This window comes from Coturnix japonica, chromosome 3 (assembly GCF_054131305.1).
Source record: "Coturnix japonica strain WE chromosome 3, WE-NBRP24, whole genome shotgun sequence".
Taxonomy (NCBI): domain Eukaryota; kingdom Metazoa; phylum Chordata; class Aves; order Galliformes; family Phasianidae; genus Coturnix; species Coturnix japonica.
In genome coordinates, this window is record NC_140665.1 from 52,560,481 (window position 1) to 52,574,876 (window position 14,396).

The 14,396-nt window shown below is 39.0% G+C and overlaps 1 protein-coding gene across 2 annotated transcripts in view; it reads left to right on the plus strand.

The window, feature by feature from the left end:
* The window catches only part of MAP3K5 (mitogen-activated protein kinase kinase kinase 5), an 86,844-nt gene that overhangs the window by 25,409 nt on the left and 47,039 nt on the right, over positions 1–14,396 (plus strand). Inside the window, exons 2-4 of one of the 2 annotated variants that reach the window (XM_015858370.3) lie at positions 3,413–3,552; positions 6,084–6,107; positions 14,203–14,396. In XM_015858370.3, the coding sequence (XP_015713856.2) occupies positions 3,413–3,552; positions 6,084–6,107; positions 14,203–14,396 (358 nt within the window). Of the gene's footprint in view, positions 1–3,412; positions 3,553–6,083; positions 6,108–14,202 lie in introns of those variants that run through there. The other variant, XM_085543524.1, reaches the window with a different exon arrangement.

Sequence of the window (14,396 nt, forward strand, 5' to 3'; positions counted from 1 at the left end):
TTTTAAACAATAAGCAGGAGTTGAACTTTGACCAGTGCATTTCTTGGTGACTAAAGGCATTGGTAATAACCAAGACAAAAAGGCTTTATATACATTGAAGGGGCACTTCCCCTTCTTAACCACATTACTGTATGTGGTCTTAAGTTCTTGCAATTTGCTAAGAGAGAGTAATTAGTAGAGATGTTATGTATGAAGTTCTTAATCTTTGTACATGTAGCATAAAAAGATACAAGTGGATTTACACTTCAGGTAAGAAATGTTGATGAGTCCTTGAGCTTCTACTGCTTCTGGGGCAGAAAGAGACAAGCCAGTTGCCTCTAATTCTGTTGCACACTCTGCTTTCTGAGATTAATTGGAAGCAGACTCCCTGTGCAGTAGTGCTTTGTTCTTTTGAATGTGTTGTGTGACTGTATTTTGAGCAGTTTTTAGTATAGACATCAGCTAGCCTAGTAACCTGAGGTAGGACTGCTTGGTGGTTGTAGTTATGCCTGCAGCTTAGTGTGGTTACCCATACTAATTTGTACGCAAGAAGCTTCATTACAGACAGCTTGGTTACGGTCAGTAGAACTTGTAGCGCTTTGTGAAATGGACAACGCGTTCTCGCTGAACTACATGCTGCAGCAGTTACACTGCTTCTGTGTAGCCAGAGATACACTTGCTTATCAAGCACACGTTTATGCTCCAGACTTATCAGCACAGGCATGGCAGTTGCTTAAAGTGGTGAAAGAAAAGGCTGTGACTAGACTTTCTTCAATGTTCAGAAGCTAGCAAGGGGCAGTGATTTGCTGTAAGATCTCTTATGAGGCTCTGTATCTAAAGATGTCTAAGATAACTAGTAAAAAAGAGCATCCTGCCCCTGTTCTCTTTAAATAGTATTGGTGTACCAGTGGGCTGTGAAACAAGTCTCTTGCTTTTTTAGTTAAAAGTGACATTTAATCTTACGTGCAAGACTAAGGGCTAAAATTTATTCTTTTCTTCAGAGTACTTCTCACTGTGGGTTTAGGTGTTCAGAGGGCTCTACGCTGATTGGAGCTCTTGGTCAATTTTTATTTAAATTTACCTTGAAACTGAAACTGCAAATGCCTTGAGTGAGTTTGTTTTTCCACTCTAATTGTGGAAATGCTGCTTCCACTTTGTGTCGGAATGCTTGTTTGTTACTCATGAAATTGTGTATCTTTCACTGCAGAACTGTTTTAGACTGATCTTATATGGTAGAAGTAAGAGACTTCTCAGTAGTATTCTAGCAATTTGTTACATTGATGATCAAACAGTTGTCCTATGCTAAGTTAAACCCTGGCTCATCTGAACTGGTGAGGATTTTTATGGATACTTATTTGAGCTAGATTTGTCATGGAAAACGTTAGTCTTATTCAGCTCCTGATAACTTCTAATCACTCTTTATGTAACTCAGTATAGTGTTTAACTGCCTTAGATGCACTTGACAACATGTTTCAGGCACCTTATAGGAATCATTACCCATACCCTTGCTGCTGCTCTGCATTGGTAATGGCTCCTATAAGGTGCCAGGAGCTGAATAAGACTAACGTTTTCCAACGTGGTGGACATCTGATTTGTTGTAACAAATGTATTAAATGGATTTGGCCATCACATCTTGACAGTAATAAGGGTGATTGTTTTTGGTTTGGTTTTTGTTGTCGCAGGTGTGTGGGGTTAGGTGTGTGTGTGTGTGTATAAGTGTTCCCTTCTGCATGATCCTGGGAACTTGCCGGTTTAATACTGGTTTCATCAAGTATTTTCCAAGTTCTTTTTCTGGTCACGTACCATCACTTTGTTAAGTAATATCTCTCTTCACTGTTAGTTTCGCAACTCTAGTGGGAAAGTGTTATCTTGCAAGATTTGAGAAGTAAGTAATGGAAAGTTGCGCAAGTTTTTCTCCTGCTCAAGGTAACAGAAATGAACCATCAGCTTGCAGTTTCCAAAGATTGGATTTTTATGTGAATAAGAGCAGTTAAAAAATATTACTTGCATCAGCAAGTTGCTATTAGGAAACTTCCTAAAAATATATCAATAAATAATCAACCCTCGATAATTAAAAGTCCACCCAAGCAAGGTGTAGTAAAATTGTTTTCATTCTTGTTTGACTTCTGTAATGTTTTGATTTCTGAAAATTAAAGAAGATCGATCTATGTACAGTTTTAGTAATATACTTAATTTTCTACTTCAATAAAATGGATTTGGAGGTATCCATGCTTCAGATATTTATGTGGAATTGGACAGAGGTGTTCTTAAAACATAAATTGTGAGACATCCAAAGAAAATAATTTCGTTTTTGATTTTAGAATTTGTTCTATTGAATAGTGTTATTGTGTTCTTGCCATCTGTTGTAGTTTCCATGGGAATAAATAGGATGCATTACATTTGGAGCAACCTACGAAATTTATTCTTAGTAAAAGGACAGCAGAGTAATAGGCTTTTAGCCTGCATAGCTTGTCTTGAAACTTATCTTTTGTTGTAGAAGAGTTCACAGTAGGGGAAATCAGGGAGGGAGAGGTGATGGAAACCAGGCTTCTTTTTCATCCTTTTTTTCTTCATGTTACTACATTTCTTTGAATAGAACAACCCCAAAAATGGGATTGGGTGAAGACTATCTCACAAGAGGGAGAAGGGTGTTTGCAGGAGAGGTGGAGATGAGTCATTTTACTTAGTTTGCTCTCTTGATCCAGCAAAACTTTTGTAGTGGAAATATTCTGCCTGTTAGAAAAGAAGCCACATTTATATATGCTGATTTGTTGTAGTTGCCTCATGCTTTACTTTTACTTTGTGACTCTGGGAAAATGAAATGTACATTTTAAGAGACATTGCGGATGTCTGCATGCATTGTTTGGTAGACGTTTGTTTATGAGCTTATGTTCATGCAGGTCAAATCTACTGTGAGCAGGACTCTGTGTGATAAGGTTGTTGATTATGCAGTCATGTACTTAATTAAATCAATTTTTATTGCATCTTGCATGGAGGGTGAAAATATACATCAAATGCAATTATTATTTTTTTCCTGTGGGGTCCTCATTCATCATATAGAGATTATCTAAACAAATTTTGTTTTTCAGTGCACCAAATGAACTTTATGCCTTTCTGTGATTAGTGATGTTTTACCGCTTCTTACCTGGGGAAATTAAGGTCTCATGTAAAGGAAATAATGGGTGGGGAGGAAGGTGAAGAAGGAAAAACAGAAAGAAAAAAATTAAACCACATCCTGCTGACTACAGTCAAAATTCAGGCATAACTGAAATGGGGAAAACCCTCGATAATTCTATTTCCTACTTAAAAACTGTTCTTATTATCAAAGCAAATGCTTTGATGGAAATGGTTGAAGTAAATGGAAAGAAATGGCGTAGAAGTATGTGGCTGTCAGAAATGTGTGGCACTGACCATTTTTCATTTCTTCCTACAGATATTGCTGTTGTAGAGATGAGTGATGCCTTTCGTCAGCCTTCCCTCTTCTACCACCTGGGAGTCAGAGAGAGCTTCAGTATGGCTAACAACATTATCCTCTACTGTGATACGAATTCCGAGTCTCTGCAGTCACTGAAGGTAGCTCTGAATGAAAAAGTGCAAGAGGCAAAACTGCAGTTATTCAACCCTTGAAAAAAGATTGTGTGTTTCCATGAGAAATATGGAAGCCATATAGAATAATAAAAATATTCTGAGGCCTGAAAAATAAGTTTTGAGTGAAACGCTGAAAAACTCAGTTCACTTTTCCCAAGAGAAAAATGTAGATGATTTTACCATGGTCAGTTAAATATCTTGGTGTTAAGTGGCTTTTTATGGAAACCAAGGATTGACACATCTCAGGAATGAACTTAAATACATGGTTTTCTCATTCAATAAAATTATTGTTCTTTGGGGTTAACAGTAAGAACAATTGGTTAAGCATAGGGGAGAACAGGATAATCCTTATGTTTTAGCTCTTATATAAAGTAGCAGTTTTCTGCCCAAGCCTGATGGGACTACAGGTGGTCACTGGTAATTCTTGGAATCATAGGATCACTCAGATTGGAAAAGACCCGAAAGATCATTGAGTCCAGCCTTGTAGCTCTTGCTGAGTTACAGTTGTTTATATCAAATACTCTTCTGCTGGTGTTTATTGACCCTGCAGCAGTTAGGTAGGCACAAAATTTATCCCTGTTTCTCAGTGACAGTGTTTGCCATGTGGTAGGTTGGCTAAATGCCGAGTAGTGTTTTAAGGTGACTGTTAGCTGTGAGCTGTGGAAGCCAAGGACTTGACACTTGCTCCATCCTACGCTGAAGGTTTGCTGACTTCCATGAGGTTGTGGGAGGGCAGACGATTTGGATAGCAGTCTTTTAAATTACTTCCACTCCCTCAGATTCATTGGCTATGATCAAGAGGCATTGCGTGCCACTGCACTTAAGCTCGAGGCATTGCTGAAAAGCATTTCAATAAGCAGCTTGGTGAGTCAGGTTGCAGTCTGGGCGCTGCTGCCTCTCACAAAAGGTTTGCTTCCACTGCTTCTGGCTAATGCAGGGTATTTGGTTTTGATTCTGCCCAGCTATTCGCAGCTTGGCTTGCCTGTAAGAGAAAAATGCCTTGAACTTAGTTTCTTCTCCCTGTGCCTCCATCCAAATGTACTTCACCAACTGAAGGTGGTGGTAATCCAATTACTTCCCTTCTATGTGCAAAACAAAGGGTACTCAGATAAAAGCCCTAAAAATAAAATTTCTCATAGTAGAAGACCCACCTTTGGATTTAATTCAATTATAGAAGTACAATGGTCTATAGTAGAGCAGAATTTCATTGTACTCCAGAGGAGCCAAACATGCAACTCCCACTGAATGTTTTATAGGAGTGAGGCACTGCTTGGGAAAAACTATTATTAGTTCAGGGACTGAACTTTGCAAACTAGTCACATGTTGGGTTCCCACTGGTGTTGATGGAATCTGACTCCTGTGCTGTGAGACTTCACTGTCCCAATTGCCACTGGTATAATGCCCACTGATGGACTCAGAAACAATACCCACAGTTTCTTTTAGCTTTGAGTTGAGCCCATGCTTCTGCAGAGTGGTTGCAGAAAAGTCTTTGGCAAGCAAAGCCCCTTCCCTATTATGTAGAGACCATCTTAATAAATAAATGAAATAATATAGTTGTGGGCTTGCAGGAGCATCTTTTGTGGCAGCGTTTGTTGTTTTAATCTTGTAAGGGTGGTGAATTGAAGGAAAAAAAAAAAAAGTAGTGATTATGGAAATGTATGAAATACAGAATTGCAGCACATGATTTAACTAGGATATAAGGAAGCATAGGTCACCTCAGTCAGGGGAAAAAGCAGTTCATGGAAGTTTGAAACTTGAATCAGGGAAAGTATGAGGTGCCCTGCTTTGAGACTGCCTCTGTTTTTAGTGATGTGACTTGTGAAGCTCTTCAGTGGTACCTGTGGCGGAAGAATAGCGTAGTTAATAAGTCTGGCAGTGGCAGAACTTCCTGAAGGTGAGGCCACTTCCCATGGGTGGTTTGCCTTCAGGCAGCTCCTTGGGCTGTACCACCCAAATGCTGTGCAAGAACCACCTCTTCCTATCCACGTGTGCATTAGATTATCTGAAACTTTGCATTTAAATGGTGATTTTATTGTATAATCTTTGCATCAGGTTTGTTCAAGCAACACAGATTTCAAGTAACACGAATTTCAACCAACTTGAATAGCTAATGGTTGGCTTTCAGTGCAAGCTGGGAATATCTGAAACTTCTTAGAAGTACTGCTTTTACTATTCTTTACAGTTTTTCTACTGGCAGCAAGATGGTATTTGTAAAGCGAAATATGTATGTATTAATAGCTAACTTTTGGACACTCCCATTCAGGACTGCTTGTGCTCCTGTGTGTATATACAGAATGTATATATCTACTTAGTTCTGTAATCTTTTTCAATTACAGATTGTCTCTCCTGAGACAATACTGGTTTCTATTGGTTTGGCAGGCTAAGAAAACGTGCTTCTAGCTGCCTTTTCCTGTCATTTGTCTGTGTATTTTAAAGTTAGAAAGTCATTCTGGTCAGATATCTTTTCCAGTATTTGTTCAATGTTATCAATGTGTTTGTTCTTTTTTTTATTCTAGGAAATTATTTGCCAGAAGAATAATGTAAGTATGGCTTCTGCATGCCAGCTGAATTCTAGGCATTCCAAACTTCTGTGGCATTTCATGTTGTTTATCATGTTTTCCATTTGAATCATTTAACACTTTCCTACTGTACTTTACAGAGTTCTGGAGCTGCTAGCAGCAAATCTGTGTGTATCACTTTGTTGCTAGGTACCCGGCTCACTTCTCACCTTGCTTCCATCTATCACTGGTATTCTCCTAGCTGCCTTTATTTGTCTGTCATATAGATAGTTTTTTCATATGCTACTTTCTTCTTTCATTTTGCCAGATTTTTGTTTTCTTTGCACAGTGTTCTTCAGGTTGGTTTTGGGTTGTTTGTTCTCTGTTTGTGTGGTTGTTGTTTTTTAAAGAAAAGAAATTAAGGAAACTATTAAGGAAAAAAAACAAAAAACAAACACCCCCTATTGAAAAAACTATTTGGAAAGTGATGCTTGTTTTAGAAACCTGTGGCTGAAGCTGCGAAGGTCCATATATTAAGAAAGAGAAAGTGTGCGTATTTACTTCTGGAAGGAAAGGTTGGGAGCCTGCCAGCCCTTGTGCAGTGCTGATCCCAGCATTCCATATCCCTTTGGTTTCTGAGGTTGGCCATGCAAATCTCCCTCCTCTTTTTCACTCAATGTGGGCAGAGCTTTGGCTGTGAGCACTAGTTTCTCCATATGGTTTGTTCAGGAGCAGCAGGGCCAGTCATGTCAGAATGTATATTGGGTATGCTGAGTGTTCAGCTTCACTTGGGGGACGTAATGATAGCCATATATGTTAGGATATAACTCTTTATAGCAGTTAGTTGGCTTTGTGCAGGTATCCTGAGGTGCTGTACAATTCCTGTATTTGTATAATTGTTTTAATGGGCACGTGAAGTATTTAATTTTAGAAATTGGTTGGGTTTTATTTCCCAGGGTGTTAAAAATGCCACAGAAACTGCAGTATTCCTGATTTTTACATTGTTTTATTTAACATCACAGTTTGTGGACTTAAGGACTGATTTCTACCAACATGAAGCAAGATTTTATTGAAATGGGTGCAGTTGCTCACTATAGGTAATAGAATTTCTAAAGAAGGCTTTAAAATCCCATGTGAGCTTTGGCCCTAGTGCTGTGTTTTAAATTACATAGTGTTTTTTTATTTAAATAAAGTGCGGAGCGTGTTCCATTGATATTTGTGCATTTCAGAGACTCTTAGAATGTTGTAAATGACATGTTAAGCTAAAAATCTCTTGCCTTTCTGCAACTAAAATGGGGTAGGTTGATGAGTTAGGTCTTCACTCAAAAAGAAGACCAGTGAGGCCTTTCTCCCTTCCTCATAAATGCATGTATCACATATTTGACCTACAGTGGCAGATATCTAGGTGAATGGATGAGAATGTAATGAGATGTCTATGTGAGGACTGGGGAAATGGCTCTGTTAGCAGGAAGGCAGCAAGAGGTGGCTTGTGAAGTAGAATAAAGGGGGAGAATATTGTCTTGTCCTACTTTTGCATGACAGCTTCTGAAGTTGCAGGAGCGGAATGATAACTTGGCCTTTATCTGTTTGAGAAAGAATTGTTCTGTTTAAATTCAGATAGGTGGCTGTGAAACTGTCATTTACCACTTTTAGAAATGTTTCAATATATGCCACAGTAAGTGTGGTCCTTGAGAATCTCAGATGTTTTCAAGCACACCCACATAACATGTTTTCTGAAAGGAAATGTTTTCCTAGTGATTAGAGCAGGGAATTCAGTAAAAAAAGAAAAAAAAGAAAGAAAGAAAGAAAGAAAACTGGCTTAGCAACTCTGAAACTGTTTGTCTTTATTTTTTTTCCTCTTTTTTTGGCATGATATGAGCCAAATTACCTGGAAATAGAATTTTCAAAATGTTGGTGTGTATCTACTCACTGAATATAATTCCTGCTTCATGAAGATCGTGTTCATTCCTAAATCCACAGTCTTGCATGAATTGGTATAACAAAGGGAGATACCCACCCTGTGTAACTGATTCGGTGGTGCTGCAGATAGAGGAGGAAAGAAATGAAACTGGTGTAGGAACAGAACCAAATGTTAGTCCTGCAGTTCTAGAAAATGCGTTTTAATAGCACGCAAACATCAGCCAGAACAGCACAATAGTATCCCTGGCACCAGTGGATTAAAAGGCTGCAAAACAAATGTGTGTTTATCTATATATAGATCTGTCTGACTGAAATGGCTTGTTTGCTTTTCCTGAACCCTATCTTCCTAAAAACGAGTGCAGAGAGGGAAAAAAAAATCCATTACCTACTGTTTTGTTCTTTGTTCTACCTGGATTTTTGTGCTTCCAAGTTCTGGTCAATACAGCATTGCATAGCTAGCGTGAACTGCATTGAGCTTGTCAGGGCAGGGCAGGGAAAGATAATGTGGGCTCATTTCCTGTTATATGTGGTTTTATAGCTGGTTAGTTGGACCTTTTCCAAACGTTGCAATATCAGAAAACACACATTTTTACAGGGCGCAGTACTTTGACAGAAGGCAGTTACTTTGATATTTGAAAGCTTAATTTTAGTTTTTCTTGTTATCTGATTTTTGAGGTCAACCAAGCAGCTGAGGCATTCTAGAAATTCCTAGTAAACAGTTTTGGTCATGAAGACAAGTTGGTATAAAGGTTACAGCTTGTGGCTGTGCTTTGCTTGGCTTTTTATTTTGTCTTGGTTCTACCTGGCTTGAGTTTTACTGACTTTGGAGAAAAACTGTGGGTCAAGTAACAATAAATGGTGATTTATTGATGCAGATGAGGGCTGAATGGGAACCGTTCAGCTAGGCAGCTAAGTCACAGGGTCAGCAATAAGGTACTGGGGTTAGCACTGTACAGCTGAGAACTCATATTAGCGTTTCCTGTCATTCACAGGGATCCGAGTTTGTAATTAGTAATGGTTTTCCACAGCCCTTCCTGAGGAGGGAGCTGCCTCCTGTCTAAGGCACAGCTTGGGGATCAGCTTGGTTGTGTTCCTTCAGAGTAAGTGGTCCTGAATGAGGCATGCCAGGAGTTTTACCAAGCTTCCAGCCCCCATATATAGGTAACTGCAGATCTCATGGGGTTATGTTTAGCTCTTGGTTTCTTTACCTCTAGCAATAGAGGGAAGTATTTTTAATACTCTTTTCCCCGCTGGCAAATGATTTAGGGGCTGTTTGGGTTTGGTCGTTGTTTTGTATTGAAATGTATAGAGATGTGAAACAACAACATTCAGTTGGTATTGTGTAGGTAATAACCGCTGAGCTATTTATTGTTATTGGTGGTACGTCACTGTTATTTTGCTCTTTGAGTTCATTGATATATTTGGTGTATATCTTCCTTGGAAAAAAAAAAAATCAGCTTTTTTTTTATTCCTCCTTCATTAATATTTTGTGGGAACGGATAAAACGTACATTGATTTTTTTTTTATTATTATTTTTTTTTTTAATAAGCATTTAGGATGTGGCATGGCTGCAAAAGACTGTTATTGCCAGGCACGAAAAGAAAATGGGAGCTGTTTGAAAGAGCAGACCCAGCTTCTGTGCTTAATTCATTTGAGGTGTGAGGGCTACTTATATTCCTTTCCCAATCAATAGCAAGGCTGTCATTCATTTGAATGGGATTTGAAATAAGCCCAGACTGAGCCTGTATTCATTAAAACACCAGCACATGTTGATTTACTGTGCGTTTGGGGATGAAGGGAATAGATTTAATAACTTGTGCTAGGATTTTGCCATCTGCTACATGCAGCACAGTGAGCAGTTACAGAATTACCTTTAATAAAAATCTCACGAAAACAATTGGAATAGGAAGAGATTGATATTCCTCAAATGAACTGGTAGAGAAAAATGAGGAAAAGCTGATCTTAATTAGAGGAGAGTTATCAGGAAGAACAGCTCCTGACAGATGCTGCTTATTTTTATTACCACCACTAATTTGATTAAAAGGAAAAAAAAAAACACTGGATGCCAACCTGAAAGGTAGGCAAGTAGATGCAATTCTGTCATATTTTCTCATGTGTATGTATATCAAGTAAAGCATAATGATTTTGGTTTTCAGGGGTTTGGTCTTCTTGTACTTGAAAGCATCTTGCTTCTGTTTGTGGACTTCTGACGAAGAGACGAAGAGGGGAGTGCTTAATGTTCCACTGACCAGAGGGTCTAGCCAGGAATAGCTTATTCTCAAATTCTGTAATGGTAGAACCATTAATGTAAACTTACGTCTGTGTCTAAACTGGAAATGCATGCAGCCTGGAACTGTTTGTTTTTCCACAGCAAGTTCAAAAGGGACTCAAGGAAAACGCTAGGCAATCAAAACATTCATGAAAATGGATTACAAATTTAGTCATTTGATGATAAATATCTATGCATGCATAACTGACTCCAAGTTGCACTGCCACTTTGTCTGACTGGTTTGGTGATGCAGGCTGTAAAATGGATCTGATCTCAGAAGGTAGCCTGATGTTGCCAGGTGCTGAGTGTGCTGGCTCAAAGCCTTCGGAGGTGTATGCTTGTGTCTCCTGGATATAACTAGCTCAGGTGATCTGAGTGTTTGGGCCCAGTTTGTGCCTCATCTCATGTCCTGAGGTATTTGCCTGCGTCAGAATGAGCCCCAGTACTCTGTGTGCACATTCCCTGTCTGTCACAGCCCTGATAACTCTCAGTAACTGTTTGAACCTGCAGCTCAGGTTGCTTCTAGTGACTCTGTAACATTAGTGTGATGTGAGCTTTTGAGCTGTAAATAATGATTGGGCTCATAAACTAAGAAGGCTGGGAAGTGAAACTTCCAGCAACTGTTGCTGATTGGGCTGGGAGAAGGATCTCTTCCCACCTGCTTTTAAAGCCTCTTTATGTTACTTGCAATTATGTCCTTTGTTACATCAACACCCTTTTAAAAATGCAGTTGTGTTTAATGTGTGTTACTCCTCCAAAAATCACCTGTTTTTCTTGAATGACTTGGTGCTGCTGCTTCTGTTGTACATTATAAAGTGAGTCAGAGTAGTGGATCAAAGGAAAACAGCATTTCTCCCATGTGTGTTCAGTAGCTTAAAATCTGGATTAAGGTTAATTATTAGACTTAGGAAAGAATATGAGAGTTTGTGAAAGAGGAATTGGGATTGTGTGTTACAGGATAGATTTTAGTTGGATAGGATAAAAATGTTCAAGCAGAACAATGGGCACTGAATAAGTCAAAATCAGAAGCAATGTGTGCACAGATAGGAAGAGTGTGTTAGAAAAACCTCCTGACTTAAGTTAGTGTAGCCTGTATTTTGACAGAGAGCCCTGCTCAAGTGCAGCCAGAATCTGGCTCTTTATAGCTGAAATTTGTGACAGTGGCAAAACTTATGTTCTCCATAGTGGGAGATGCTGGACTTTGTGAGAGCAAAACTGTTTTGTGGTGGTTTTTTCTGTTTTTTTTCTTATAAAGTAAAAACATCTTCCTTCCCCACATACCCTTGATAAATAATACATCTTAGTTGTTTTCCCTTGTGTCACCTGAGCTACTGTATCTTTGCCTTTTTCAGGTTCATCTGATAAATACCTAAAGTACCTTTTCACTAGGAACGTGAAAACCAGGCCACTATTTCTTGTATTTCTTCACTGCATGTAGAAATTTTTTTTTTATTTTTTTTTTTCTTTAAGCCTTTCCCAAAGAACAGGAAACCTAAGAACTTGTACTTTTGTTTTCCTTCCTGTACTCTTTTGCTGTATCTGCCTGTCTGATGAATTTCAGACAGACCTGAGAGGCTTCAGAGACACAGAACTCCTTAGAAAATGTAGCTGTCTTGGTTAAATTAACATCCACAATAATGCCCTGGCTGAGGGAAAGGCCACTGTGTTCCCACCCCACTTGAGAACCATGGTGAAATTCTGCCTTCAGTTACCAGAGAAATCTGGGGATGCTGAGGATGGCTGTGAGCTTTGTTTGACTTTCTTATTTTCCTTCTTGTGTGGTACTTCTGCTTTTCACTGTTAAGTTCTTTCCTTGATCTTTCAGTATTCTGTTTCTGAAGTCTACTGGGTCTTTGAGTCTGAAATGGCAGGCTCTATGATAGAGAATGCAGCCAGGGTTGGGTTTTGTGAAGTGGTGTTTTTTGTTTTTCTTTTTTGCCTTAAGTATGAAGCAAAATGCACATAAATTAGCATCTGCTGGCTCTCTTGTTCCACTGAAATAGATGCCCTCTTCCTAGAGAATGTGCACTCAGAGAGCTCTGAAGAAAGAGCAGCTTTCCTACTTGTGGAATTATTTACAGACTCCATTACTATCTCCGTAGGTGGCCTGACCATTATGCCAGAATAAACTTTGGGTTCTGTGGATTTCAAAAGCCAGAAACATCCTTTTTCAGAGCTGATTTTTCTCTAAGATCTCTGCCAAAGGTCTGAGAAGCCTTCCTGCAAGCCGTCTTGTATTTATTCTTAATGCACTGAATAAACATTAGGAAGTAAAATATTTGCCCTAGGATATCTGTAGCCACTTCACCTTTTCTCTTGGCTCTGACTTTCCAGCCATTTCCCTTTATTAAAATCATCCTCCTGTGCTTAACAGGGGCTCCTGTGCCTGTCATTGCCCACCCTTGTCCTGTAAATGCTGAAACCAGTTCCAGCAAATTTATCGTTTCCTCTCTGTGCTTGACTGTGAGGCTCATTAGGCTTTATCAGGGTCAAAGGTTTGTCTGTTCACTCTTAAGAGTGTGTGCTCACTTTACAGGCTAGCATATTCTTGAGCTGAAGTGTTCATTCAGTTCTCCATTGTAAAGGCAAGCAGTTTGATTTCTAGCATTGCACTCCCTTAATTCCCTGTTAAAAATATTGTCATTATACCCTTTCAGTTGTGAGGTTTCTTTTGGAGTTGCTACATTCCATACACTGCAAACTATGCCCTAGGTATTCAGCTGTAATAGTTAGCAGGTGCTGGGGAGGAAAACTAAATTCTTCTTTGCACAACTTTGTGTGTTCAGTAATCCCTTACCAGCTTCTGGGTTAGTTGAACAAAATGAGCCTTGTATCATTTAATTTCACCATTTGTCTGTGTCCCTCAGAAGCTGGGATGGGATTGCTTCTGTAGTGAGATCTTGTGCTTTAACAGTGTAATATGCATAATTTTAAAATATATATGCTGCTATGCAGTTTGCTCCCAATACCAAGTACACATTTACGGACATAACTAATGTATATGCTTATACAGTCTAGAATTCCTCAGTCCTTTCATCTTCTTGAAGTCTAATTATACTGCTAGAATGGTGTTCTGTGCACGTGGTTGAATTAATGCTTTTGAAAACAATGCAACCTCTGCCGTTTCAATGCATGAGGCCCTGCTTGCTGGATGAGTCTCTGAGATGATGTTCTCATTGCTGTATTGACTTCTGGCAGAGCAGAAGCTGTCTGGAAAGAAGGTAACCTTAGAAATAATTTAGAGGCACCAAAATGTAGGAACTCAAGAACTGCTTCCTTAGGGCTTTTCTTGCTGAGCTCAGTGCCACTTCAGTAGTGGAGTGTGAGTTTAAAATCAAATGGCATCATGTCTCCTGATGTTGGTGGTATGCTGTTTTATAGCTAAAATCTTTCAGAACCGCAAATGTTCAGCGAGTTCTCTGTGGGCATAAATCTGTATTCACATACCACAGGCGCCAGGCGCCTTGCCTCCCTGCTTCCTGGAAGATAAATGATTTATTTTTTCTTTGCAGACTATCTGTCACATTGATATATGTAAATCAATACAGTTTGACAATTCTAAGGCATTCCATAAGTGATTATTCTGAAATATGTATGATTTTAAGTCCTACTTAAAGTCACTGCTTAGCAGGGAATTTCATTTGTCTTTGAACTATTTGAGTCATTTTGCGATTCATATTGGATTCCTAGCAGATTCATTTTCTCACTATTTTCCTGTTATGATGCCACTGATTTATGTTACTGGTTTTAACATTTGTGATATACGTTTCAGACGTATATCGTGTACAAGATGAAATTTGGATATTTGTAATTGTAGGCTCCATATTTAAAGTCTTAGTCCCTTTTGCCTTCAACAGGTAAAATTTTACCCATTACGTAAGCAGGTTTTCCTGGTTTAGTCTTGCCAAACAATAATTGCCCTAATTATTGTGCCTTGTTTTCTTACAGATGTGTACTGGTAACTACATCTTTGTTCCTTATATGATAACTCCGCATAACAAGGTGTACTGCTGTGATAGTAGTTTTATGAAGGGACTAACAGAACTGATGCAGCCAAGTCTTGAATCACTGCTTGGACCTATTTGCTTACCTCTGGTGGATCGATTTATCCAACTCTTGAAGGTGGCACAGGCCAGCTCGGG